The sequence below is a fragment of the Talaromyces amestolkiae genome (assembly GCF_001896365.1).
Source record: "Talaromyces amestolkiae strain CIB chromosome Unknown scaffold26.1, whole genome shotgun sequence".
Classification (NCBI taxonomy): domain Eukaryota; kingdom Fungi; phylum Ascomycota; class Eurotiomycetes; order Eurotiales; family Trichocomaceae; genus Talaromyces; species Talaromyces amestolkiae.
In genome coordinates, this window is record NW_024468062.1 from 453,697 (window position 1) to 478,911 (window position 25,215).

Genomic DNA, 25,215 nt, shown 5'->3' on the forward strand with positions numbered 1-25,215 from the left:
TTCTTGCACATAATAACAAATACACATATAATGCCTACTCGAACATTACAGGCAGACAACATTGGGGCTGGCGTCATCATCATGCTCATTTCATGTACATATGCATTGACGAGCGTACTCACTCCTTTCATGTCTTATGTCGCTTTACTCTTACTCATGTAAGTAGATTAGAAAGAGAGTAATAATTATTTATATACAACTCAAATATCTCATCCTCACAGTAATCAGACATGAAAGTAAATGGAGATGTCCCAACAGAAAACGTACACATATCGATACACACTGAAAAGCAAAACCGCAACCGAGATTAATCATATATCAATATCGAATAAAAGACGACGCCGGATCCGAGTATGCATTAAAATATTCCACGTAGAAAAGAGGCTCGGGCAACCAAGCTGAAGAAATGGTTGATCATTGTTTCTCTCGTACTTGGGCACCGCTAGCCCTGTACCAGACATCACCGCCCCAGCGCATCAAACGCTCCACGGCTGCAGTGGGCGTGTCGACGGCGGGACGGATATCGAGGAAGAAAACAGGTTCGCCGGTTGGTTCGGGCGGACCGGAGTAGTAATCGATGACATAGCGAACCTCTTTTGGTCCGGAGGGTGTTTGGCGAGAGATGTACCAGTCGTGGCGGTCAAAGGGTGGTTCAGTTCTATGCGCTCGTTAGGATTGCCTGTAGTTCAAGGGATGCTGCGATAGACTCACCCGAATTTAGCAGGATACAGCCAGCCCAGCGTCTGCATAAACCTCGCCTTGGGACTCAACTCCTGCGGTCTGCCCTGGAACCTCACCAAACACGGCTGCAACTTCTCCTCCTCACTTCTCTGCTCACACAACCACCTCTCCTTGGCCAACTCCACGGCCAATTTCTCATTCCCCTTCCGACACTTCTCCCATCCACTCTTTAGCCCCTTTGAAAAGATCTGTTCCCATTCCACGATCTCGGCCCAGGCACCTTCGTTCAAGAAATTGTGCACCGCGACCATGGACTCTACCGCATCCTGCGGTGTATCGGTGTACCCCTTCCGGAGCATGGCGTTGTACATCTGTTGCGGAGAGGGATATTCCCATTTCTCATCAGTGTTATCGGCGCGCGGGATAGAGGAGATTTCGCGCTCGACGGGCAGATCGACTGTTTGGCTGGGGGCGCGTTCTTGCGAGATGAATGAGAACATATAATTAAGTGGATTTATCCTTGATTTGCCGCTTGTATTTGGCGCTGCTTGTTCCTGCGACTGCTGCTGCGGCTGACTTTCTGACGGAGGAACGAAGAATGGTGAATTGGGCGATCGTTTGACCGGGCAGGCGCTGGGGACGGGTGCTTCGAATGCAGATGAAGCGCCAGCTTTGTGCATCGGACATGCTGGCTGTAAATCATCAGCTAACAGATCATATAACTTCTCGTAGAAAAAGACTAACCGGAGGTGCCGCTGATGTAGTATTAGCAGCGGCAACCGGAACAGCGGCCGGCCGCTGGGAATCTGCCCAAAACCAGCCCATCGTCGGTAATATAAGATATAAATGAAGAAAAATGTGTTGTAAAGCGTAAAATAAATGTTGTACAGTGAGAAGAAGAGAATCGTGATCAAACCTTGATGGAGAGTTGGCAACTTTTTTTCGCCTTCTGCGGAGCCAGAGGAATTTCCCGGCTGGTCGGCGCGATGAATGACGCTCGGCGGGCCCCGAGTGGATCTTCTAACTGCTTAATAAATAACAACTACCGTTTTGCCTGAGGCTGCAATATATGTGCTCAGGGTCCATGATGATCTTACATTTATTCTCTCTTGTATGGGTAGCCAAAGTATTAGTCCCAATAAATTATAGATAATACACACAGAGAATCTATCGAAAAATATGATAACCAGCATAACCAGCATAAACGTCCACGTCCAACGCTCGATCCATCGTCATGTAATACTGCAAACACTTATGATCAAGAACCCTGGATATCGTGGTATAGCCTCGATATGAGCACGTATCCAAAGACCACCGCCAGCCCAACCCAGAATTTGTGTCGTCGGACCCAACCTTGTCCTGCCTCTCTAGCCACGTGCCCACCTTCCATCACAGCCCCCAGCCGTGGTCCACTTCCAGCAGGACGTCGACGAAGAGCCGAAGTTTCAGGCGAGCAGTGATTCGACGTCAACGCATTCGGATCTGGAATTATATGTCCCGTCGCAGCATCGATGCGATTGTCCTTTATCCACCTCCAGTTTTCCTGATCTAACTCCGGCCATTCCGTCCGGAACTTCAAGCCCCCATCGCCAGCCTTGATGTTATTAATACCCTTGCTAGTAGCTGTGACGCCTGCAGGGATGTTTGTCTGTGATCCTCCGCCCGTAGAATTCCACCAGCGTGAGCGTGCGGCAAATAGTCTGCGTTCGCTGTCCGAGGCACTGACGCTACCGGTCGTCATTTCTTCGCTGGTCATAAAGCTCAATAAACCGATGAGAATCGTCGATACCTCCCATGCCGGGTTGAAAGATTTAGGATGGAAGTCGCTGATGCTGAGACATAACCTCGTAGATGGTTGGAATCTGCCGCTGGGTGTGTGCATGCGAATAGCTGGCGGCGCAAATGGATATTCGGGAGGAAAGATCAGGGTACCCCAGTATTGTCCATTCTCGTAGGGGGTTTTTGGCGGGCCGGTGAGAATATAATGCCATCTAAAGCAACAGTCAGCGGCTGTCTATTCAGTTGAAGGGGGAAGAGGAACTGACTCTAATATGTTAGTCTCTGATGGATGTGCCACAATATAAGGAGGAGGGTTCTTTTGAATGTTTTGGTATTCTCTTGTGAGCTAGAAATGATGGTATAAATGTTAGCCTGAAACAACAACGAATGTGTTTTCGTGGGACTCACTCGTTTATGCGCTGCCTTTGTAGCCATGATGGCTGCGAGAAATTGTGAATATCTGAGCAAAGAAGAGCGACGGCGACAAGCACACTATGCAAGCGCTGAATGGAACGCGAAGGATGGCAGGAGCTTTTTTGCAGAGTGAAGGAAGAAATCCGAGGACGATGATATTTGACTGAAAGAGACGAGACAGGAGTCCGGAGTTGGCTTATACGGCAGCCCCACTTCTTATTGGGGAAGGCATGMCCCGCCGCTTTGTCAGGCAACCACCAAACCATTTTACTCTCTACATCTCCTGCTACAATGGAAGACTCCAGCATAGCAGTCATCCTAAGTGGCTTACCTATCGTGCAGCCATCGCAAATCTCAAAGCTGAGCAAATTTGTCCTCCATCGGCTGAATGATATTAGTCCAGAAAACTATAACAAGGTCCTTATGCCTGTAGCTGGGCGGTTATCATTGGGGTTTGTATAGATGCTCAGCACAAGAGCAGAAGTTACTTACTCTACAGCAGGTTCTGTATTGTACGTTTCCCTACAGTCACTCTAGCTGAACAGGCAATACAGCGTCTGAATGGTTATCAGATCGATATGAACCATCAGATGACTGTGGAGAAGATTGAGCACTCCGATCGATTTCGGCAAGTCGAGCAACAGAATCTCCTTGAGGTGGAACTGATTCCTATGCTACGTCTTCTTGATATAGCTGGCGCTGGTCCACAGAACGATATTATCAATATCTAGTTGCAAAACAACTACATAGCATTTTTCTCTAATTTTCCCTCTGCCATGATCAATCCTCCAGATAGGTTCTTCTCCGAGGGCCAGAGCTACTTCGGCTCAAGCGACAACCCCATCACTGAAACTCATTGCAATGTCTGGGATTGGAATCAATTGGGAATGATCAACCTCAAAGGCCTCGCTAAACTTTCTCCGCCTGACGAAGACTTGAGGTTTCGATTGTGTCTCAATTCACTGACTACCTATCACCAGAGGTCCGCGCAGTAACAGTGAATGACGATGGGCTCCTCGCCGAAGTCTCGACAGTTCCAAATGAGGATGATACCTGAATCACTCCATCACTCTCCAAACGCTGTGTAATTCAGCCCTCCAAACTTCAGGGACCGGACCGGCTCGGACTAGGTGTTGTTCTCCCTGTATACGAGGATGAACTAGGAAACTCTTAAAGGTTGCATTCAATTCAATTTTATTCCAAAGGATCAGAGACTGCAGATGGCCTGGGATGAATTGAATCTTCTCCAAAGCCTGTCATCGCATCCGAGTATAGTGCCATTTGACCGGGCGTTATCCTCGAGGACGTGGAATCTCGGATAATTGGCTTTAGTACAAAACACATATTAGGTGGAATTTTTTTAAGTTCAAAGGTGCCTATTCGATCTGAGTGGTTCACATGGGAGCTAGGCATAATGTATCATGACATTCCACCCCGGAATCTACTCATCGATCCCGACACACACAAGCTTCTTCTTTTCGGTTGCATATTGACTAGCCTAGCGTAGTGATATTGTAAGCATCAAAGATCAGGTCGATGTAGAAAACATCCCAAAGCGGCAAGCGCCAATCGCCGCGGCAATTTTAGGAAGAAACGACGACGTAGCCCGCACGGACCATCACATGTGTTGCCTTTCCTCGAGATTCCTCACAAGCCGACACAAACAACTCCAATTGCAAGCATCGGCCGGCAAGATGGCTTCCTCACTGACGAGTGACGATGAGGATGTAAGCTTAAATCACAGAAAAACAGCCATTTGCTTGTTCAAGGAGCGCAACTAACTCACGTCCATTGACTAGATCTTCACCCGACTACAACAMCCCGCCGATCCTAAGGTATTGGAGGAGCAGCAGCAAGCTGTCAATGAGCGGATAAATGCCATCTATCAGAAAGCGCAAGCTCGGCTTGCTGAAATGGTACGACCTCTGAAAATCAAAAGTCGAATCGCATTCTAATCCGTCCAGATCGATGAGAACTCGACTTTGCCGTGCACGATATCCCGCATCCAGATACTCAACGCGAACCATACGCGAAAAAGCTTCTTGGAACGCATTTTCAACCCTATTCTCAGTGCCAATCAACCGAAACCATACACACTAGCCGAGGCTCTATCCCGTGTCTCCCAAGGAGCAAACAAATTGAGCGGCTTTGGTAGGGTTATATCTAAGACTTTTATGGGCTGTGTGGCTAATATAGCATGTAGACATCTTTCATGAACCGATTTCGATCTTTTTGGACAAGCCAACCGACCCTAATGCGCTACCCACAGACTTAGATGTCTACCTGTCGGTTCGAGAAAAGTCGAGGATCCTGCTTAAAACCGGAACCGATCTAGGCAATGCCGAGGGCTCTGCGTACGGAAATCTTCTATGGCGCAACATCTTCGGCGGTGCGGAGACGTTGAACTTGAACGCATCTCTGGGTACTCGGACCAGATCTGCATACCAGGCCGCATTCGAGACGCCAATATTGAGTGACCCCAACTTTCGTTTAGAAGTCGGCGGAGTAGCCAGTTCAACGCAAAAACCTTGGGCTAGTCACGAGGAAGTCTTGAAGGGAGGATGGACCAAATTACGATGGCAGACTCAATCCGGTCAACGACATGAGCTTACATATAACGGTTTCTGGCGCCAGGTTACCGGGCTGTCACCTGACGCTTCGTTGGTTGTGCGGGGCGACGCGGGCGATAGTGTCAAGAGCAGCATTTCGCATACTTGGGTGCGCGATAGCAGAGATCATCCTCTTTTACCGTCTAGCGGTACATATGCCAAGACCCTTAATGAGGTTGCCGGTATCGGGCCTCTGAAAGGAGACGTTACGTTCTGGAAGTCGGAAGTCGAAACCCAGGGTGCTGTTCCTATTCCTCTTCCTTTTCTCAAGGGACCAAGCGGCGTCAGCTTCACGACCGGACTTCGCGCTGGTGTGCTTTACCCTCTGAATCTGAGCTCGAGCGCGACACCTCAGCCATCGAGAGTCAATGATCGCTTCTTGCTCGGTGGTCCCACGGATGTCCGTGGTTTCCGTCAAGCTGGTCTGGGACCACGCGACGGCAGCGATGCAGTTGGAGGTGACCTATATGCTGCAGGAAGTGCCAATCTCTTTTTTCCATTGCCACGCGTCGGCAAAGATACGCCACTACGTCTGCAAGCATTTGTCAATGCGGGCCGCCTGTTGTCTCTTCGCACATCAGAAAACGAACGCCCGAAAACCAACAACGAAGTCAAGGATGCTTTTGTGTCAACTATAAACGAGCTTCAAAACGGTCTTCCCAGCACTGCTGCTGGTATTGGACTGGTGTATGCGCATCCTGTTGCTCGATTTGAACTGAATTTCTCTCTTCCCATATACCAGCGCAAAGGAGAGGAGGGAAGGAAGGGGCTCCAGCTAGGGATCGGCATCAATTTCTTGTAAACATATGTATTGTAGCATTAGATATTGCACTGAATGGTTTAAAAGCGTTGAATATGTATAATCCTGTAACTTCGTAAGTTGTGTGTATTGAAAGTTGACGTAGGGCTGTGAGCAGCCAATCACGGAAGCTGCCACCGGCCAAGCTGTCACTCCACAACTTCCACCTAGATCTTCAAGTTCTCAACTCACCAATACAACATCTCAACCCTAATTTTTAGATCAGAGGTATTCATCGTTACCCTGATACAATCCCAGCTCAATATACAATCTACGCCATAGCTCGAGATCATCAACAGACCCAAAGGCGATCCACACACACCGGCCACGATGGCCCAATACTATCCCCAACAATCACAACCCTCCTACGGCTCCCAATCGCCTCAAAACCTCCAATTCTACCCATCCTCCTACTCCGTCTCAGGCCACACCACGCCCTCCCAAGCCTCCTATGGCGTTGGCTACGGCGGCCAGCCATCTACCCAAGCATACCCCGGCTCTTCAGCAGGCGGGCCGGGAGGATATGGAGGCGGATTTGGCGGTGCCGGATCGTCTGCGACTGGAGGTGTATCTGGTAGGATGGGAGAGCAGGGAGGATTGAGAACGGGCTGGCTAGCTGCGTTCGGTACGGAGGGGTATGATGGTGAGCCGCCGTTGTTGGAGGAGTTGGGTGTTAATTTTGATCATATTCGTTCCAAGGTATCTTACTCACTCCCTCTCTAAATATTTCAAGTTGGCGATGGCTGCTAACGACGGGTGATAGACACTCACAGTCCTCAACCCCTTCGCCCAAATAGACCAACACCTTATGGACGACAGCGACCTCTACGGCGCAATTCTCTACATCGTGCTGTACGGCACATTCCTGCTCTTTTCCGGCAAGGTGTTTTACGGATACATCTACGGCGTCGCTGTATTCGGTACATTGACTCTGCACCTCATCCTGAGTCTGATGTCTCCCTCTCTGGACGCGGCGGGCGGGAACGCGGCATCACCGATCCCGAACGCGGCGGATCCAAATAACTACGATCCTCACCAGAAACCACCGGGTCATATTGCAGGTGGTATTGGCGGCGGCGCAACGGGCCATTTCTCAGCAACGCTGACTTTCCCGCGCTCCGCTAGCGTGCTAGGATATTGCTTTCTGCCCCTCGTGTTGACGAGTCTGATTGGCGTCCTGCTCCCCATGGACACTATGTTCGGTTATTTACTTACCTCTGCGGCTGTGGGGTGGTGCACATACAGCAGTTCAGGCATGTTTTGTGCTGTGGGACGCATGCGCGGAATGAGGTTTTTGGTGGCGTATCCGTTGGCTCTTTTTTACATTGTGTTTGGGATTATGGGGATTTTCTCATCCAGGGGGAGTGGCACTTTAGCCGCGAAGACGGGGAGTTATTAATCATGCTGCGGAGCAGTCTAGTCGAGCCAAGGGATGGTGAGGGAGAAGCTGTTAGTTAGTTGATTCACTGGGTATTTTAGAGAAGTACAATGTAGACAATGATTATACATGACTTATGATAAATCTATCGATTTATACTCTAATAGTCTATAGTTATCGCTACTCATCTTTCCGAGGAGCCCATGAACTCAACCACTCCCTCGCCTTCTCCAAATCACCACCACTCCCCTCCAACGCCGCAATACACCATCTGAGATCATACACGTTCTCGGCGGCAAGCATTTCCCCGAGCGAGCGGCGCTGTTGGCTCGTCTCATCAGCACAGAGATAGAAAGGTATCTCTGCGTTAGAGCCTGAGTCTGTCAAAGGTGGTTTCGTATTAATCGGGTCAATCAGAGGTCTGACGACTTGCAGAATATCCTTGGAGGAGGTCGGTAGGACCGMCCCCGACGCAGAAGAGCGCTCATGACCCGTCTTGCAATACGCGTTCCGGCACCATGTCTTCCCGCACCCGGTAAGCATTTGAGAGAGATATCTTCGCTCAATTCGCCGTTTCAGTGACTTGCCCTCGGGGTCATGGGCGTCTGTGTACAATGGGGCGAAGCATATATTGCACAGTCCCAGTGGTGTACCCTTTGATGTCTTGAGGGTACGACCGCAGTTCACGTTTTGACATATCGATGGCGCTGGTCTTGATAGACGCTCGAGGTCGTGATGGCGTAGGTGGGTTTTCATATCGCGCAGTCGAATAATCTTATTACATAAATGACACTCCGTTGTCCGGCCTCCGTCGATGATTTCATGAGGCGTGAGACCAGACAATAGAACCTCAGGGTCATTCATGTCTGGATCTGAGTCGCCTTGTTGAGGGACGACCAGGTGGCAGAATTGACATAGAATCTGCTTGCCGGGGCATCTGGTGGTGCGATGATGCGCGAGAGATGGGAGACTTTCTGCAGTATAGTCGCAGTTGAAGCATGTATGCATTTTGTGGAATATGTAGTCGTGTTTCTCTTTGCTGGGCTCGTCGTTGCCGTATGACTCGTCATGCTCACAATGCCAATGGTTCTGCCATTCACTCGAAGATTTTTGGAAGACATTCCTGCATTTTGGACAGAGGATATTGTTTCGGAGACAGAAATTTTCGTGTAGAAAAAGCGTGCGTTGCGGAACCCATTGCTGACAGTTTTTGCATTGTACTTCATCTGGATTGTGCTCATTTGAATCAGCAATCTCTTCCCCAACATCGACTTGCATGGCATCAGCCACGCGAAGAGCATATTCAAACGGCGGCTCCGTATCTTCTTCCGGCTCATCTGGCAGAAGGAAAGCATGTACAGATATATACAACTTCTCTGCGTTAATCAGTTCTGGTAAAGACGCATCTAACTCCAGGAACTTGAACGACTTGGGCGACATATCCCCAAACACATGCTCGTCGCTCCTAGGCCGGGCTCTCTGATATGACGAGAACGGACTAACAAAGATGTCCAGATCAGCACCATCCGCAGCCTCAAGCTCCAACTGCAATCGTCCGACCCCACCCTTCATGTCAAGCTCATAATCAACATAATCCCCCTTAATAACCCGTCCTTGTATCTTTTGGCCTCTTTGGATCGTTCCTCCACTCGAACTTCCCTTTTCCGAGCCCGGCTTCCTCGCTGCCTTTTGCGAAAGCTTCTGTAACGTCTCTCGGGCCTGCTCCTCGTTCAACGGCTCAATATCAACCTCCAGGTCTGTATCAACAATACAAATCCCATTCGCTTGCCCTTCCTTCTCTTCCGGCGCAACCTTATCAATCAGAAACTCAAAAAACCGACCCCGTCCACTGGGCACAGTAAGCAACTCGCCAACTGTCAACGTAGTGAAGTTCTCACGTAAATGGCGTTCGAGTAATGCCTTCCAATCTTCGGGGTCATATCCTGCTTCCAGCGGACGGAGTCGTACATATGTCCCTTTTGGTAGCTGTTGCGCATGAAGCGTGACTGTAGTCTCTTCATCTTCTCTATTCTCTACTTCTTCGTCTATTCCCAGCGCATGCCGCAAGAATTTACTGAGCGAAACATGCCCCTCCTCAGCCGAGAACTCCCGAATACCGGCATATACAACTCTTCCATTGCGTGGATTCACGAGCCGGAAAGTGAGCGGATGCGGTAATTGGGGCTGTTGCTGCGCGCCGCCGGACGAGGTGTACGAGTCTATTGCGCGAGCTCTCGATTCAGCGGCGAAGGTATATGGATTGAACGGGTCGAAAGTGGATGTATACTGTGGCGCGTTTGGTTGTGGACTCGCAATACTGCTCTGTACAATGGGAGCCGCGGAGAGAAGCTGTTCGAGCGCCGAGGGAGGGAGGAGGATTTTGTCGCCTGGCAGGGATCGTGAGGTTTGCGCTGGTGAGGATAGTCTGAGTTGTGAGGACCATTTTAATGTGGCCATTGGAGATATGTGGTCTGCCATGTTCTTTCATAGGCGAGAAATATTCTGAGATGATGCTTTCCAAGTACGCGGCATGTTGCCAGAGTTTATAATGATCTTCTGTTGTAGTCTTCTGGAAGCTACTCTGCTCATTGCTAACTAATCGGCCTTATCTTATCTAATCGATATCGCCCCCGCAATCCTTCTTCCCCGATTGGTGGATCTGTCGATGTATAATACTATACTATGTGTATATTTATGAATATGAATTGAGAGCAAGATGAATGGTATGACTAGGTATACCTGAGAGTAAGAGTAGAGTACTATGTAGTCTGTCATAATATATGTATAAGTCATTAGAGTCCTTTCCCAGACTGTACTCTGAGATATCCAAGTGCCATCCGTGTATCGCCTCGCCTGTCCGGCTGGCAATTTATAGCCGATACAATCAAAACAAGTCATTATTCATAAATCGAGACCTCTAGTAGAGATCTCTGCTGAGTCGTCGGGAACTCGTGTTGCACCAGTCGCACTGTAGTTGGATTAGTCTACGTTTTCAGGTACGTAGGGCATGGTCATACCTTTGTTGAGGAACATCCGTCGTTGTGCTTGAGACAATACTCGCCGTAGCAGGTACCGCAACTACGCTGGCGCTCAACTTTACAGCTTGCACACTATTCATACAATTAGCTTCGAGCTTACCACAGTAATATCACGAAACTTACAGTAGGCCCGCATTCCCAGCAGTCTCGGCTAACGCCTGGGCCCAGTTTCTCTGGCGAGAGATCTCTGGGCTGTCCTCCCGGTCTGCGCACAACAGTCTGATGAGGCGAAAGACGAATCACTGCCTCCTCAGGGCTTGGCAAACAATTAAAACAGAACCATTTGTGACACTGATGGCACCATCGACTCTGCAGGCAATCCGTGCAACGCGCAATCATAACGGCCGTCTCATTTCGTGGCACGGGTCGTTTAGCATCGGTAATGTTGGAGGCATGGAGAGGTAGAGGGCTAAGGAGTGGGAAATGAGAGTCGGGAGATTCGCCCCAAATCGCGGGACCTTCGGGAGATGTGCGGCAGCCATCACAGCCACGAGGCCCTAAAGAGACTGTTGCAATAGCGGCAGGAAGAAGAGGGCCTTCTGTGCTTGGTGTCTTGTTGGTCGAATAGAAGTCGGTGTTATGTCTAGGACCTCGGCATAATATAGCGTCAAAGGAGATGATACCTTCGCATTTCTTGATAGTCTGCGCCCAGCCACTTTCAATCTTGGCTTTCAAGATCTTACCGGATGGTCTGTACCACTCGTTCAGATGCTCGTCTTGTTGGTCTGTATCAGGCGTTGAGGCTGTTGCTGTCTGGCCACCGACCCGTGACTGCCACCATTCTCGTCGGGATGAACCTCGACGAAGGCGCGGCTTTGCGGTCGACTCCTTCGGCGTAAAGTAGTAGATTCCCTTCACTTTTGGAGTTCCTGCCGGCCGTGTTGGACGCACGGCATATTCCAGCGTCTGCATGAGCTTCCGCTCATTGAGATGGGAGCACTCCCTGATCGAAAGAATGTTTACATTAAACTGGTCGGTCAAGATGATCTCAGCGATGAGATCAGCCGGAACAGATAAACCATCTAATACCAATGTGCGCACGCTTGCCAGAAGTGACTGTCGCGCAAGACGGGAGAAGATCCCTCGCAATGGCCCGCCATAAAACTCATCTTCAGTCACAGACTCGTCCATTCTCTCATTTTGCCAGCGCTCACCACCTGCATCAATGACCTGTCTCTCTGGGATTTGAGCTACTCGGCATGTACTCAAATCGAGATGTCTGAAGACGTAGGGGGTCTCCATAATGACGGAGCGTACTGTTTTACTCGTCGAGGCCAAGGCCATCAATGACGAAACAGGCAGCAAAGGTACCAAGTGATGCAACACGACATTGTTGGCAAGCAAATCAAATATATTAATGGGAATAATAGGCAGTGGTGAGCATATCTCTTCCTCTGGGGTAGATATGATTTCTTGGACGGAAATAAGCCCTAACTCCTTTGCAGTGAGACGACCACTGCCGGCGAAAAATTCATGGTCGTAGCTAATCAAATTCTTCTTGTGAGCAGCCAACGCTCCTGCTGTGACATCATCCAAAGACAGTAGGTGGAGTGTATTGGGCTGGACTTCATGTAGGGCACTCCTGGCCCTTGCCAACTCTGTCTCTAGGAGATCGATGGTAGGCGTGTGTACGGCGGCAGACATTCGGTTCTCTTGATCGATGTCGATACGATGTATTTGTTAGTCAGTGGTGTGTTGTTTAGCGTGGGGGTGTGATCGGTGATGTTTCCGATGCAACTAGAGTCGTATATATGTAGACACCAGGAGGCAGAAGTATATAGTTCAAATTCACAGCGGAAGAGCAAGCCGGGGAGATGATAGATCTTTAAACCCGATGAGGTCTAAGATATGTCAAAAAATATTGTGACTCTCTTTGATCTCCTTGTTATTCAGACATTCCCCAATCGGGAACGTGCAAAAAAAAAAATCCAGGCGTGGGTTCCCCCCCTTGATGGCGGTGGGTCGAGAGACGGACAATCGGGAGCGCCTCTTGAGTGCTAACGATAATCTGGCTTGGATCAGATGGTGAAACGAAACGATTGAGACGGCTTGCTGCATATGCAGAGCCAGTGAACTTGGCAGCAGATTTAATAGGTGAAATTCAATGGACACATACCGTGTGAACAGTCGATATTTTGTTCCTGGATGGAGAGCTGGGCAGGACGGAAGGACCAAAAGAGTAAATCCGGAGATACGCTTTAGTCACCTACAGCAGTTAACTAGTAAGAAGAAAAGTGGACAGCAAAACGTGCCAGTGGGTCGTCCAGCCTTTAAATATTTAAAGACAAAATCAACTAGGAGAATATACGGAGTTGATTTGAAATAGTAAAAACTGTGAGTTATATGTCAACTGAGGTAGGACAGGCAGATAGACAGACAGACATGGAGCATTCAGGTGAAGCAAAAGAGACTAGTGCTCCCTGAMAAGCCAATAGCCTCTATTTCGATAGAATAATAGATTCGCCTCATCTGTCAATAATCATCAGGCCGGCTAATATGCCGTAGCGAAACAGAGTTCGAAGGCTAAATAGATCTACGCTATGAAACCCCCAGCGGAGTGCAGCGCAGAGAACAACTGGCCAAAGCCGTTCAGATCATGCAAGGCCCCCAAGTAAGCCGAATGTTGTCTATCAGTCAGACTACTACATACTGTGGTATGCTCCGATACCGATGGCGGACTTTTGCTGACGGACAACGCATCTGCATCGACTCAAGGAGAGAGGAGCCCGTGGAGTCCGTACGCCCATCGCCAGACTCCAAATGGCACGGGGGAAAAAATGCACGAATCGTGGATAACGATAGCATAGTATGTACTAGTAAGCACATACAAGTAGTAACGATCGACTGTATCGCCACAGACAGTGAGATTATCGATATGTACGGAGTACTGTCGTAGATTGATAGACGCCCCGCAGTCTCCGCTCTGAAAAAGAAATAAAAGTCACGCGCCGGGGCGGTGGGGACATGGCCCTCTGCTAGGTAATGCTAGCGCTTCTAGATCTCTTAGTCAACTTCGTTACTAAACGACATATATGGGCACTGGTGATACTCATTCTGTGTATGTTATGTATATACGTGTAGCTTATTGGTGATCCTGCGTGCGAGATGTCATACCTAGGCAGTGATACCCAGACTGCCAAGCGACAAACAATGCGAAATTTTGGATCTGAGTATCAAGCCAGATCAGATTAGACAGGCGGGTAGTGCATCGGGTAGTACAATAACACTCGTTTAGTCGCTATGATTCTAGATTACATATGTAGTTCTCAATAGTCCATGCCAAAGAAGTTACGCCAATGCTTGGCTCGTCGATCAAACAATGGTCTATAGATCCTCAATATTGAATGAATCGTGCAGACTCAAAACGCCAGCATGCCCAACGACGTACACCCGTCTATTTCCAGACCTTGCCCAGACTGACCTCCTTGTCGTCGTGCTTGTTCAAGATCTTGGCCGTCGCCAAGTCAAAGTCTTCCTGGGTCACATGCACTCGTCGCTCTCGTAGCGCATACATGCCGGCCTCTGTGCAGACACCCTTCAACTCAGCTCCGGAGCATCCGTTCATTTTCTCGGCAATCTTGGTCAGGTTGATACCGCGCGTGAGGTTCATGGATCGTGAGTGAATACGTAGAATGTCTGCTCGAGCTTCCACCCTAGAGACGGTCAGCATGACTTCAATAGATCACAGCAGGCAGTACATACGTAGGAGGCGGGAACTCAATCTTTCGGTCAATACGTCCAGGTCGCAGAAGGGCAGGGTCAAGAATATCCAATCGATTCGTGGCCATGATAACTTTAATGTTTTTAGTAGGCTCGAAACCATCCAGCTGGTTCAAGAGTTCCAACATTGTTCGCTGGACCTCAGAATCACCACCACTACTACCCTCAACACGACTAGATCCGATGCTATCAATCTCATCCATGAAGATGATACTGGGAGCATGCTCTCTGGCCATCACGAACAATTCTCGTACCATTCGACTTCCCTCGCCGATATACTTTTGTACCAGCTCCGAACCACTCACTCGAATAAACTTGCAGTCTGCATGGTGAGCAACCGCTCGCGCCAGTAGTGTCTTTCCCGTACCCGGTGGTCCGTAAAGCAGCACTCCCTTGGGTTGGGCGATACCGAGCGACTCGAAAAGTTCCGGGTGTTTCAATCCAAGTTCGATGACCTCTTTAATTTCCTTGATTTGTTGGTCAAGTCCACCGATCATATCGTAAGTACTATCTGGCACCTTTTCGACCATCATCAGGGACACGAGAGGATCAACGGACGACGGAAGCATCTTCTCGAGCTTGTATGTATCGGAGAGCAAGGAAACACGCTTGCCAACGGTGAGTTTGGCGACGTCGACGTTATCGGCAATGTCGACCACTAGAGATGTTAGCCGCGATCACTTCACTGTATTAATCTTTTAGCTATATCACATGCGGAAGACAAACCATATTTTCCTTCTGGATGAACCTTGACAAGCACCTTCTTGGTGCCCATCACCTTGACCACCTCGCCGACATAGGATCCAGGCTGTTGAAGCAATCCAAGCTCTTCCCGCAAAAGACGGACTCTAGAGTTGTAATCGTTGCGTTGAGCTTCTAATCTGCGCAATACTGCCTGACCCTGTATGATCTCGAGCTTCATGCTCTCGATTTTGTTGCGATAGTAGTTGTCCAACGCCATGGTTTATGAGACGAGGAGACGGCTCCTTCGACGGCTCTTGCGGTACAGATATTATCAGATTATATCCGTTATTGCGTGGAGTCTGAAATTTGTATCGAGGGGTGTATTGATGAGCGAGTAGAAATCACAGACATGAAAGCTGGTTGTGATGGAAGGCAAGCTGTTTTGATGGATGACGAAGGTACGATGAGCTTCGACGGCGGACGGAATGCAGGAAGGAGCTGCAAGCACGCACTAGCCACGGCCACTAGCCACATATTACACATCTCCATGTGGCTTGACTACTCCCCACCAAGAGCTCCCTCCGACACATAATATCCAAGAGAGCCTTTTTCGCGACGATATTGATGTGAAACACTCGGTTCTGCGTGTCTATTTGACTGGAGCTAGCTTATCAATATCCTTTTCAAGGCTTTTCAAGGGATAAACTGTGGGAAGGGCAGCTTATGTCCCATTTCAAGCCCAAGAACAGCCCAACCTATAGCTATTTTCTTTATCTCCTATCTGATCCTTCAATCCTTGACGACTCGACTCACTTTCTCCAGCTCGTAGTTACAAAAATCAATCATACTTAATACTAAAATTTGCCATCTCTGTTCAAGTGACGTAGTAAAGTGTCTAAAGGTTCATCAAGTACCAAGTAACGCGGGCTGACCCCGTGAGCTGCCATGCATAAACTAACCTGCCTGTTCCGCCTGCCTCCTGCCACTTGCATCTCTCCTCTCGCAACCTCAAACTATCTTCATGAGCGTTCGGGGACACCCCCAACCTCTATTTAACTATACACCATGCTTGATACGAGCTGTTATTACGAACGCGTGAGGTAGATCAAGCTACATTGCAAACAGCTGGCAGACAAGCGCGCCGCGAGCTCGAAACCTTATCCTGACTACCTGATTATCAGGATAGTCCACAGTTGCAACGATGGCCAACCACGAATCGCGAGGCGAGTCGTCGCGTTCTCTAGAGAGCTCATTCACTGAAAATGAGTCGTCCTTTTACGCCCCAATTGTTCAAACGGACGATGATGCGTCATTCAGAGAAACATTCCAGAGGCCCAGGCCAGGCCGTGGTTATGGTACGACCCGCCCTCCCTTCTGACCCAAATTCCACCCCATTCCAGCTTGCTAAGACTCACCTATGGTTTGTAGGATCGATCACACAGTCTTCCGGACGAGCAAATCTGACGGAAGATGAATCTCTCCGTTCTCAATCTGGTCGACTTCAAGCTCCCCAGTCTCCCAATATCGGACCTCAAATCGAGCGGTCGAGAAAGCCGTCTACGCTACGCCGAATGTCTTCGAAGCCGTACCGAGGTCAAGAGTTCTCTGTCGATGACGATGCGCATGAAGTTGAGCAGGACAATGCCTTGCAACAAGTACAACATCAGACGAGCACCCCGGCACAGCCGTCGCCGAGAATCCTTCCCATACCAACGAAGAATTCGACACTGAGGAGGAGAACGAATACATCGGCTCCTAAAGACAGCTGGCAGAATGACGACGACGACCTAACACTACCCGAAGCGGGACCCAGCAACTCTGGAGAGACCGATTCGGAAGATACGAATGCAGATGACAATGATGATGCCGACGACCTCAGCGATGCGGAGAGCTTTACGTTGAGAGACCGTCAAGCAGCTATCAATGAGACCCATCCATTCGGTATCAGGATTTGGAAACCTGCCTTGTACAAAAAGAATCGTTCTGTTGAAAAGACCGCTGAAGGGGACATCCACTCATCGCCCGGCGGCCGCGTGAGTAATTTGTTATTTATGGTCAACTTGATGTGGTCATTCATATTCGGATGGTGGCTTGCTGCAGCCGCTCTGGTCGGTGGTATAGCTTGTTATTTGTGTATTTTCTCGCCTCATGCTAGAGAGTATGGAAACGTCTTCTTCGGTCTATCTCGTTATATGCTTTATCCATTTGGGTCATTCGTTCGACTCGAAACTGATGAACACTACGTCGACGAGGATGAAGGCGAGGGGCGCAGTATCAGTGAATATGAGCAGTGGCAGAGCGGAGATCTCGAACATGGACGGCTGTTTTTCGGTCCTACCAGCAACCGATCTCTTGTCGGTCGACGACGAAGCAGCATTGAGTCGGGGTACAGTGAACATGATAGTCTCCTCGGACGCACTGGCAGAGGTGGTCGCCTCGGAACGAATGCTTCCAGGCCGAAACGAAGACTGTTTGGCCGTGGCGAATGGAGCCTGGCCAGAGTTGTCTTCTTTGCATTCTTCTATTTTCTTACAGGCCCACTGATGCTTTTGGTGTCCTTGGTTTGTTGGTTGCTTGTTTTCTTGATACCCATGGGTCGTGTGATGAACATTCTTGTAGATCATCTTCGTCGTCATCCTCTTGCGTTGTCCTTTCACTCCGATGGCACATACACCCGAATGCCATCCGGTCCCTCTTCATCAATTCTTTTGTGTACTTACCGAGCGGCCGGCCTGCGTTACTGGAAGTACACTATCGACGGAACTAACATATTTCTTTTCAACCTCATGAGCATTGTTGTCTTTGTCATTTTCGACTACTGGGTGCTGGATGTGACTTTCGGATTAGAATCGTGGTTGACGCATCCGGGACTTGTTTTCCTTCTGTCCTTATTGTCAATTATCCCTCTGGCATACTTCATCGGCCAAGCAGTGGCCTCCATTTCTGCCCAATCTTCGATGGGACTAGGTGCTGCTATCAACGCTTTTTTCTCAACGGTAGTAGAGGTCTTCCTCTATTGTGTTGCTCTCGGACAGGGCAAGGCGCAGTTGGTCGAAGGAAGTTTGATTGGCAGTATCTTTGCTGGTATTCTATTCCTTCCGGGGTTATCAATGTGTTTTGGTGCGATTAGACGAAAAACCCAGAGATTCAACGTGAAGTCTGCAGGTGTGACATCGACCATGTTGTTGTTCGCGGTGATTGCTGCATTTGGACCAACTTTGTTCTATCAAGTATACGGTAGCGTATGTATCATTACCCCTGTGCATGCAACAAATGCTAACCTCGACAGCACGAGCTTAACTGTCGATCATGCGCCAATTTGATGGATGAACGAGACTGCCGTCGTTGTTATTTCTCACAAGGTCCTGCTGTAAATGATGACTTCTTCCGCAAAGCCGTACAACCATTCTGCTGGATCGCGGCCTTTTTCCTCTTTTTGGCATATGTTATTGGACTCTGGTTCACCCTCCGAACCCATGCTGCTGTCATATGGGCAACTGATGGAGACGAAAAGAAAGCTGCTCCGGGCGCCGAAGTCTCTATGCACGACTCGCGACATGCTCAGATCGTAAATGGGCTTTCCGGCTTAGGAGATGTTCAAACCAACAGCATTCGAGAGACTCAGTTATACAAACGTATTTTAGGACACTCGCTGCAACAGATTGGACTTCCACATGAGAATTTTGACTCAGGGTCCGATGGAATACCACCGCATTTGGATCCAGGTCTATCGAAGTCTCCTGAAGATCAACACGGGCTACACCTTCGGGGACTTACAGAGGAAGATAACGAAAGTCTCGCGCGTCAAGTAGCTGAAGTGGCAGCGACTGCTGCAACAGTTGCTGCGCGCGATTCTACCCGGAATCACCATCGCAGAACTTCTGCGAACCCACAAAGTACAGGACGGGCGCAGGAACCTAAAGCTACAAGCCAGCCGACACATATTACTGAGGAGCACGAGTTTACTGGTGTGCCAGTAGAGGCACATGCCGGTGGAGGTCATGATGCGCCAAACTGGAGCAAAACGAAGAGTGCGATTATACTTCTTGGAGCAACACTTCTGTACGCTGTCATCGCTGAGATTCTCGTGGACACCGTGGATGTCGTTTTAGAAAGCGTGGACATAGATGAAAAGTTTCTGGGTATCACATTGTTTGCCTTGGTGCCGAATACAACCGAGTTTCTGGTAAGTTTCTCTAGATGTTTGACCCCGCTTGGATGCTGACTGACTGGCGTGTCTAGAACGCCATTTCATTTGCTATGAATGGAAACATTGCTCTTTCCATGGAGATCGGTTCCGCATACGCACTTCAAGTCTGCTTACTCCAAATTCCAGCACTCGTATTATACAGTGCCGTGAATGCACGATTCATTGACCCGGCTGACCTGATCAGCCACTCATTCAAGTATGTTCACAACACCAAGACCAAAGATTAGATCACAGCTAACATACTATCTCAGCCTCATCTTCCCGCAATGGGACATGATAACTGTAATTCTCTGCGTCTTCCTCCTTTCCTACGTCTATGGCGAAGGAAAGAGTAACTACTTCAAAGGGTCAATCCTGGTCCTGACCTACCTCGTCGTCATAATTGGCTTCTACCTATCCGGCTATAATGACCTTGAGACCCTCGGCATCGACCGCTTTGATACACTGGCACTCGGCTCCTCGTCATCGTCTTACTCGGCTGCTGCCGGCGGCAAGTTTTACACCGTTGGACAAGGTAGAAGTGGTATTGCTTTTGCTGCAGCGGAATTGTAGTCGACCCCTGCCCTGCCTTTCAACCTCCTTGGTTATGCTCGTCTTTTTTCCGCAGCGTATGAAGCTTGCTCCTCTTCTTGTTTTGGTATATTCGTCATTTGGTGATGTGGTCGTTGCATTTAAGATTGTTCTGTTGTTTCTAGCTTGCTTGTCTGGTTGTTTTGGTTTGTGTGTTTGTTCTGCATCGTTGTTGCAAGTGCTCGGGCACGTCTCGGTCTGGGTCTACGTGTATATGAAGATCATTCTTACAGTAATAAATTCTTTGGTCGTCTTGAATCGCTCACCTAATTCGAGACATAGTTACTATATATACTTGCATACCAGGTAAGCTCAAATGGACCGCACGTAGGTAGTAGATTGATTAGAAGCTTTTGAATCAATCAATATGTGTAATCCTAGACCACTCCTTCCTTTCTCTACATAATTATGTATTTAAAAAGCACCAATCTCAGCTCCCGCCCTGGCCAAGGTCTCATAAACCCTCGGCTGCAATTTGTACTTGATCATACCGGCAAACAACATCAAATCCTTGGCCATCGCCAACAATTCCTCGGCAAGAGCTTGACGAATCTCGTTCTCGTAGGCACCTGCATATAGTCGCTCGCGCTCGCGCCCGATGCAGGTTATGCTCCAGATGATTAGTGGACCGATGTTGCGTGAGATTACGCTTGGCAAAGATGCAAAAGATTGGGCTGCGTTGCGGATGTAGGGTACCGAGCCTTTGGCGCGGAGGGGGAGAATTTGAAGGTCGTTTATTGCCTGTTTGGGCCGTTAGCGAAGAACAATATAAGCAAACAGATGTGGGTGTCTACTTACGTCTAGTGCTGGTGCCCAGTTACCGATTTCAACTTGACCCTTTGCTTCCAACATACGGAGTAAAAGCCCGCATGCATCGCGGTTAATTTGGCGAATCTTTTGGTAATAGAGTGCGTTGCTGTTGTAGAGACTGATCATGTTCCTGGCCAATGTCATGGGATCGTCGACTGTTGTCAGACTGAGGCTGCTGCCCGGTTCTGCAGAGGGAGAAGGCCCATGTTCGACTCTGGGCTTCAAGGGTTGGAAGTCCGCGACTGATTGACCGAGATCTAGTGAAACGGTGTCTGAAAGAGAGCGATTGATGATTTCGATGACATGATCATAGTCTTCGGCGAGATGGTAAAGAAGTACTGCATCAGCAATCAATCCCTTGTCATCTGCAACCGTTGCTGCTTGCACCGTGATCGTTCTGAGGAACTCGTCTTGGTCGACGAGCTTGATGAGTCTGAGACGGCGTTCTATAGCACCCTTGATTCTCACGCCGTCTGCTCTAATATCACCCAGCAACTTTGCAAAGTCTCTTGTCTCCAAGATGAACTCTCGTAACGCTTCATGACAGACAGATGCTTGTGACTTTCCGAGCGCACCGGGCAGATCGGCGTTCAAACAAATAAGAGCGAAATAATCAATTGCTGCTTCAACATTGCCAGTCCGAAATTCACGAGTATATTGCGTGATCAAGTAAGCAAAGTTGATTTGCGGAAATTGCTTCGTTGTAAACGATACTTTAACACCGGTCAGTGTATCATAATTTTATCCAAGAAATAATTGCAACTTACAAATCTCCTCTCCGCCAGTGTAAAAGTCTGCGACGCGCAAAAGCCCGTAATAATCGAGAGCAACTGCAAAGTGCACAGCACTAACTGGTGCATGAGACCCAAGATACGAAATAGCCTGTTCGAACATGCCACCCAAAATCTGTAAGAGGAAGAACGTTCCATAACCGCCTGGAGTATCTTGTCCCTTTGCAAACACGCGTTGACCAATTTCTGCAATGTCGGTCTGAATATCTTCGAGGCCAAAGACATTTCCTGCAAACTCTTCGACTCGGTCGTCTTCTCTGGCTAGAACGAACTGCAGCCACATCCAATCCTCAACACCCTGTCCAACGCCGTCCAATCGGCGGCGGCCCAGGTCACATCGACCGATGATCTTGTAACAGGCCATTCGATAAGGATCGATGGTATTTTCTGGCGCATTTCGTAGGCGTTGTTGGTACTCCCCATTGATTTTTTGTTGCAAGTCTCTGGGTAACCTCCTGCTTTGCGCATATGTGGTCATATATGTGACGAATTTGTGATCAAGCGAACGGAAACCTGGATCGGAACTGACGTATTCAGCAGCTTCAGTCACAAAACCGCATCGAAGTAGGAAGAAGATCAAAATCCAACAGTAATCTTCGCCCACGATCTGCAATTCCGTTCCGTCCGGTGCGAGATCTTTTCTAGCAGCACGAAGGCGAATGTAGGCGCGAATTCTGTTGATAGTCGAGGGAATTCCTCCCAGTTGCGCTTCGCGTGGGTTCTTCGCAATGACGGCCTCAACTTCGGAGTAGAACAAATTCTCCAAATACACTCTAGATCCCTCCACAATCCTTTTCCTCAAACTTGTAGCGCCTTTTGATGTGTTTAATTCATTTAGGTAGTCTCCGGCAAACTCTCTCTCCTTGATAGCACCAGGCTCTCCGAAACTGGTCACAACGCGCGATTCTCCAGTTATAGATATGAGAGCTTGGTAGGCTCCTGCTAATTGTCGTGGTACCTATAATTATTAGCCTAGATTTATAAAAAGAAAAAGTGTGGTTCGTTGAGAGCATACATCACCAGCGGGATGATCCTCCACACTCCCAAACTCATGGAAGATGGCAAAAGGTTTCTCTTCTAGTCGTGCTGCATTGAGCTCTCCCACCTTCTTGGCAAACAGGCCCATTTTCTCGCGCAAAAAGCGAGTATCAGGACCCTGAGCTCCAACATCGGCCCTATCACCATGATCTGCAAAAAGCTGAGAGCTGGAAAGAGAACCACCAGGTTGTCCAATAACAGATTTTTCCAACCCCGAGCGCCCAAATACGCTTCGAGTGCCTGTCGCACCGCCGGGCTGCCTAGGATGCGTAGCAGAACGGCCAAACGAACCCCGTTTAAGACTATCACCACCTGCCAAATCATCCCTAGATGACAGACCAAAATGTTGGAAGATTTTACGACGTTGGTCATCCCAGTTCATGTTAACCTTTTCTTCCAAGAAAGTATCGAAGTCTCGGTGGACGCGAGCAAGACTCTCTGCAACCATAGCCTGACGACCGCGTTGTTGTACGCTTTTCATGAATTTCTCATTATCAGGGTCAAATCCTTCGGCTTGTTTGAAGGGACTGGGTATAGAGGCCTGCGCATCAAGGGCCTTCAGATCGCGTAGCGCATGTCCCGGAGAGATACCTGACGCGGCGAGAAGGTAATGTCTTGATCATCAGTCAACAATCAGTCAAGACCACCCATGAAATTTTTGCCGAATGATTTAATAACTTACGCCTTTTGATCACGTCCGGTTTGACGCGCAGCTTTTGTGTCCTGGCCGCCGAGCTCCCTGGCTTTCCTGCGAATATCATCAAGGMCTAACTGAAGGCTCGGTAGTTCTCCATAGCTGTTGTCCTGCGAGCCCGTGGCGAATGGGCGCTTTTTTCCGCGTTCTAATAGACTATTGAAGAAGGCAGGCTGTGTGGCTTGTGCAGACTGCGTCGATTGTGCGAGCGATGGCAGGGGGTTCTGCGGCGTCTGCTGTGGTTGCGACTGTTGTTGATTCGTTGAAAACAAGCTCGAGGTACCTGTTTGCGCCGGCTGGCCAGCTGCTAGAATTGACGATCCCTTATTTCCTCCAAAGAGTGAGCCACCAAATCCGCCTGAAGCCATATTTGCTATTCAAATTGGTAAGGTAGCGGAGTGGGCGAGTTCTTTTGTTGTCTTCAAATTGCTGGCGGCAACACCTCGTTTTCTGCGAATTGTTGGTCGATTGGGCGTCTCGTGTAAATGAGATATTTAGCGCTGTCACAAATACCCCAACAACAGAATTTGAGGTCTAGGCACAATGCGATAGCTCTAGTGAGCGGCGGTTGTTGTAGCTAGAGGTGTTGCTTGAGAAACAAACTAACAAAGCCGTAAATTCTTTAGGCTGGTTAAGCCGCAAGCTATGCCCCCACATGGAAGGAGCAATCAGATCGCGCGTGCCGACAATTTTCAGACCATCAGACAATCAGGCTTCCAGGACACCCTCCGCCAATACTGCAGTGCAGTAGGACTATATTCACTTCACAGTTTATACTTATTTTTTGTCTATCGTATTATTCATCCCCTTTTGTTTTCTGCTACAAGCGCATCTGCGAGGGGGCCGGAAGCAACGACAACACTACACCATGCCAGCTTTCGGGTCAAAAACATTTCGACGATCTACCACAGCATCGTCAACACTTGGGGAACGCTTGGGAACGATATACAGAGCTAAACTGCCCAGACACCCTTTCCTCCTCTTCGGCCTGCCCTTCATTGCCGTCATCGTCGCCGCATCTTTTGTGCTCACCCCGGCCACCGCCCTCCGGTATGAACGCCACGACCGCAAAGTGCGGCAGCTCGATCAGGAGGAGGCTATTGCGCTCGGCTTGAAGGGCGAGAACGGGGAGGAGTCAATCAATAGGAACCCGCGAAGACGTATTGTTGGTAGCGACAGGGAGGAATACTACGTAAGCTGCCTGTGGCAACCTGGCTGTCTGGTGGTACGGAATGCTTACTCATTCTTTCTAGAAACTGATGGCGAAGGATCTTGATGACTGGGAACAAACAAGAGTGAAGCGCTTCAAGGGAGAACCAGACGGGCGATTCGATTGAGCGTTGTCGGTCAGCATCGTGTCATCCCACATCGGTTACGTACCTGTATATCGTGTATAGTAGTATCATTTCCAGCCATTCTCTTCGATGTATCATATTTGCTACGAGATCTACGACAAACATATTTGCATCTATCCGATCCACACGACTGCTCGTATGGACGTAGTCTACATGAAGGAGAGAAGAAGGAAGGCAGGTGACGATGCAGTGGTGGCGCAAAGCCGCGTTCGTAGCGATTCTGAGATTAGGCCTGAGCTAGCATACTTCGTAGAACACTGCAGTCATCGCGATGGTCACATGGGAGAACGGTCATGTCTCTACCATAGTATACTACTATGCACGTAGTCAAGTCATACAACACACACTATGTAGTAAAAGTATCGCCACGCTGCTGGCAGGTGCCTGAGGTTCCAGAAGGGCCGGTTGTGCGGCATAACGTCATTGCTCGATCCGCTGCTGACTTAGCACGACATCGTCACTTCCTCCTTCCTCGCTCCCCCCGAAATAAGTTGAAATAACTCACCTCATGCTACTACTCGCCCAGCCCCTCCACCGCACTACTACGTACACTTCCTGCCATTGGCACTCGCTAGAACCAGAGGGGTCGCGCTTGCTCATTCGGGCTGTCCTCTAACACCAAGCCAGGCAGATCAGTGATATCAG

General features: G+C 49.1%; 8 protein-coding genes across 8 annotated transcripts; 4 read left to right on the forward strand and 4 right to left on the reverse strand.

The window, feature by feature from the left end:
• Positions 1-414: 414 nt before the first annotated feature.
• BHQ10_009803 (uncharacterized protein) lies at positions 415-2,895 on the reverse strand (the record flags this gene model as incomplete). Its single annotated transcript, XM_040882758.1, has 6 exons — positions 415-658; positions 712-1,373; positions 1,426-1,487; positions 2,065-2,672; positions 2,727-2,806; positions 2,869-2,895. The coding sequence occupies 6 exons, from the start codon at positions 2,893-2,895 to the stop codon at positions 415-417; spliced, it is 1,683 nt and encodes a 560-aa protein (XP_040738305.1).
• Positions 2,896-4,568: 1,673 nt separating this feature from the next.
• Positions 4,569-6,285, forward strand: BHQ10_009804 (uncharacterized protein; the record flags this gene model as incomplete). Its single annotated transcript, XM_040882759.1, has 4 exons — positions 4,569-4,601; positions 4,674-4,790; positions 4,839-5,025; positions 5,078-6,285. The coding sequence occupies 4 exons, from the start codon at positions 4,569-4,571 to the stop codon at positions 6,283-6,285; spliced, it is 1,545 nt and encodes a 514-aa protein (XP_040738306.1).
• Positions 6,286-6,612: 327 nt separating this feature from the next.
• On the forward strand, positions 6,613-7,681 carry BHQ10_009805 (uncharacterized protein; the record flags this gene model as incomplete). The annotated part of the gene is made up of 2 exons (XM_040882760.1): positions 6,613-6,981; positions 7,046-7,681. The coding sequence occupies 2 exons, from the start codon at positions 6,613-6,615 to the stop codon at positions 7,679-7,681; spliced, it is 1,005 nt and encodes a 334-aa protein (XP_040738307.1).
• A 159-nt stretch (positions 7,682-7,840) lies between these two features.
• BHQ10_009806 (uncharacterized protein) lies at positions 7,841-11,940 on the reverse strand (the record flags this gene model as incomplete). The annotated part of the gene is made up of 5 exons (XM_040882761.1): positions 7,841-10,071; positions 10,576-10,628; positions 10,678-10,770; positions 10,822-10,903; positions 11,028-11,940. 5 exons carry the CDS (start codon positions 11,938-11,940, stop codon positions 7,841-7,843), a joined length of 3,372 nt encoding a protein of 1,123 aa, XP_040738308.1.
• Positions 11,941-14,092: 2,152 nt separating this feature from the next.
• Positions 14,093-15,379, reverse strand: BHQ10_009807 (uncharacterized protein; the record flags this gene model as incomplete). Its single annotated transcript, XM_040882762.1, has 3 exons — positions 14,093-14,351; positions 14,401-15,076; positions 15,145-15,379. The coding sequence occupies 3 exons, from the start codon at positions 15,377-15,379 to the stop codon at positions 14,093-14,095; spliced, it is 1,170 nt and encodes a 389-aa protein (XP_040738309.1).
• A 924-nt stretch (positions 15,380-16,303) lies between these two features.
• On the forward strand, positions 16,304-19,864 carry BHQ10_009808 (uncharacterized protein; the record flags this gene model as incomplete). Its single annotated transcript, XM_040882763.1, has 5 exons — positions 16,304-16,457; positions 16,531-18,344; positions 18,392-19,288; positions 19,345-19,508; positions 19,564-19,864. The coding sequence occupies 5 exons, from the start codon at positions 16,304-16,306 to the stop codon at positions 19,862-19,864; spliced, it is 3,330 nt and encodes a 1,109-aa protein (XP_040738310.1).
• Positions 19,865-20,296: 432 nt separating this feature from the next.
• Positions 20,297-23,583, reverse strand: BHQ10_009809 (uncharacterized protein; the record flags this gene model as incomplete). Its single annotated transcript, XM_040882764.1, has 5 exons — positions 20,297-20,623; positions 20,681-21,405; positions 21,460-22,441; positions 22,499-23,135; positions 23,204-23,583. The coding sequence occupies 5 exons, from the start codon at positions 23,581-23,583 to the stop codon at positions 20,297-20,299; spliced, it is 3,051 nt and encodes a 1,016-aa protein (XP_040738311.1).
• Positions 23,584-24,083: 500 nt separating this feature from the next.
• On the forward strand, positions 24,084-24,552 carry BHQ10_009810 (uncharacterized protein; the record flags this gene model as incomplete). The annotated part of the gene is made up of 2 exons (XM_040882766.1): positions 24,084-24,407; positions 24,469-24,552. The coding sequence occupies 2 exons, from the start codon at positions 24,084-24,086 to the stop codon at positions 24,550-24,552; spliced, it is 408 nt and encodes a 135-aa protein (XP_040738312.1).
• Positions 24,553-25,215: the final 663 nt, after the last annotated feature.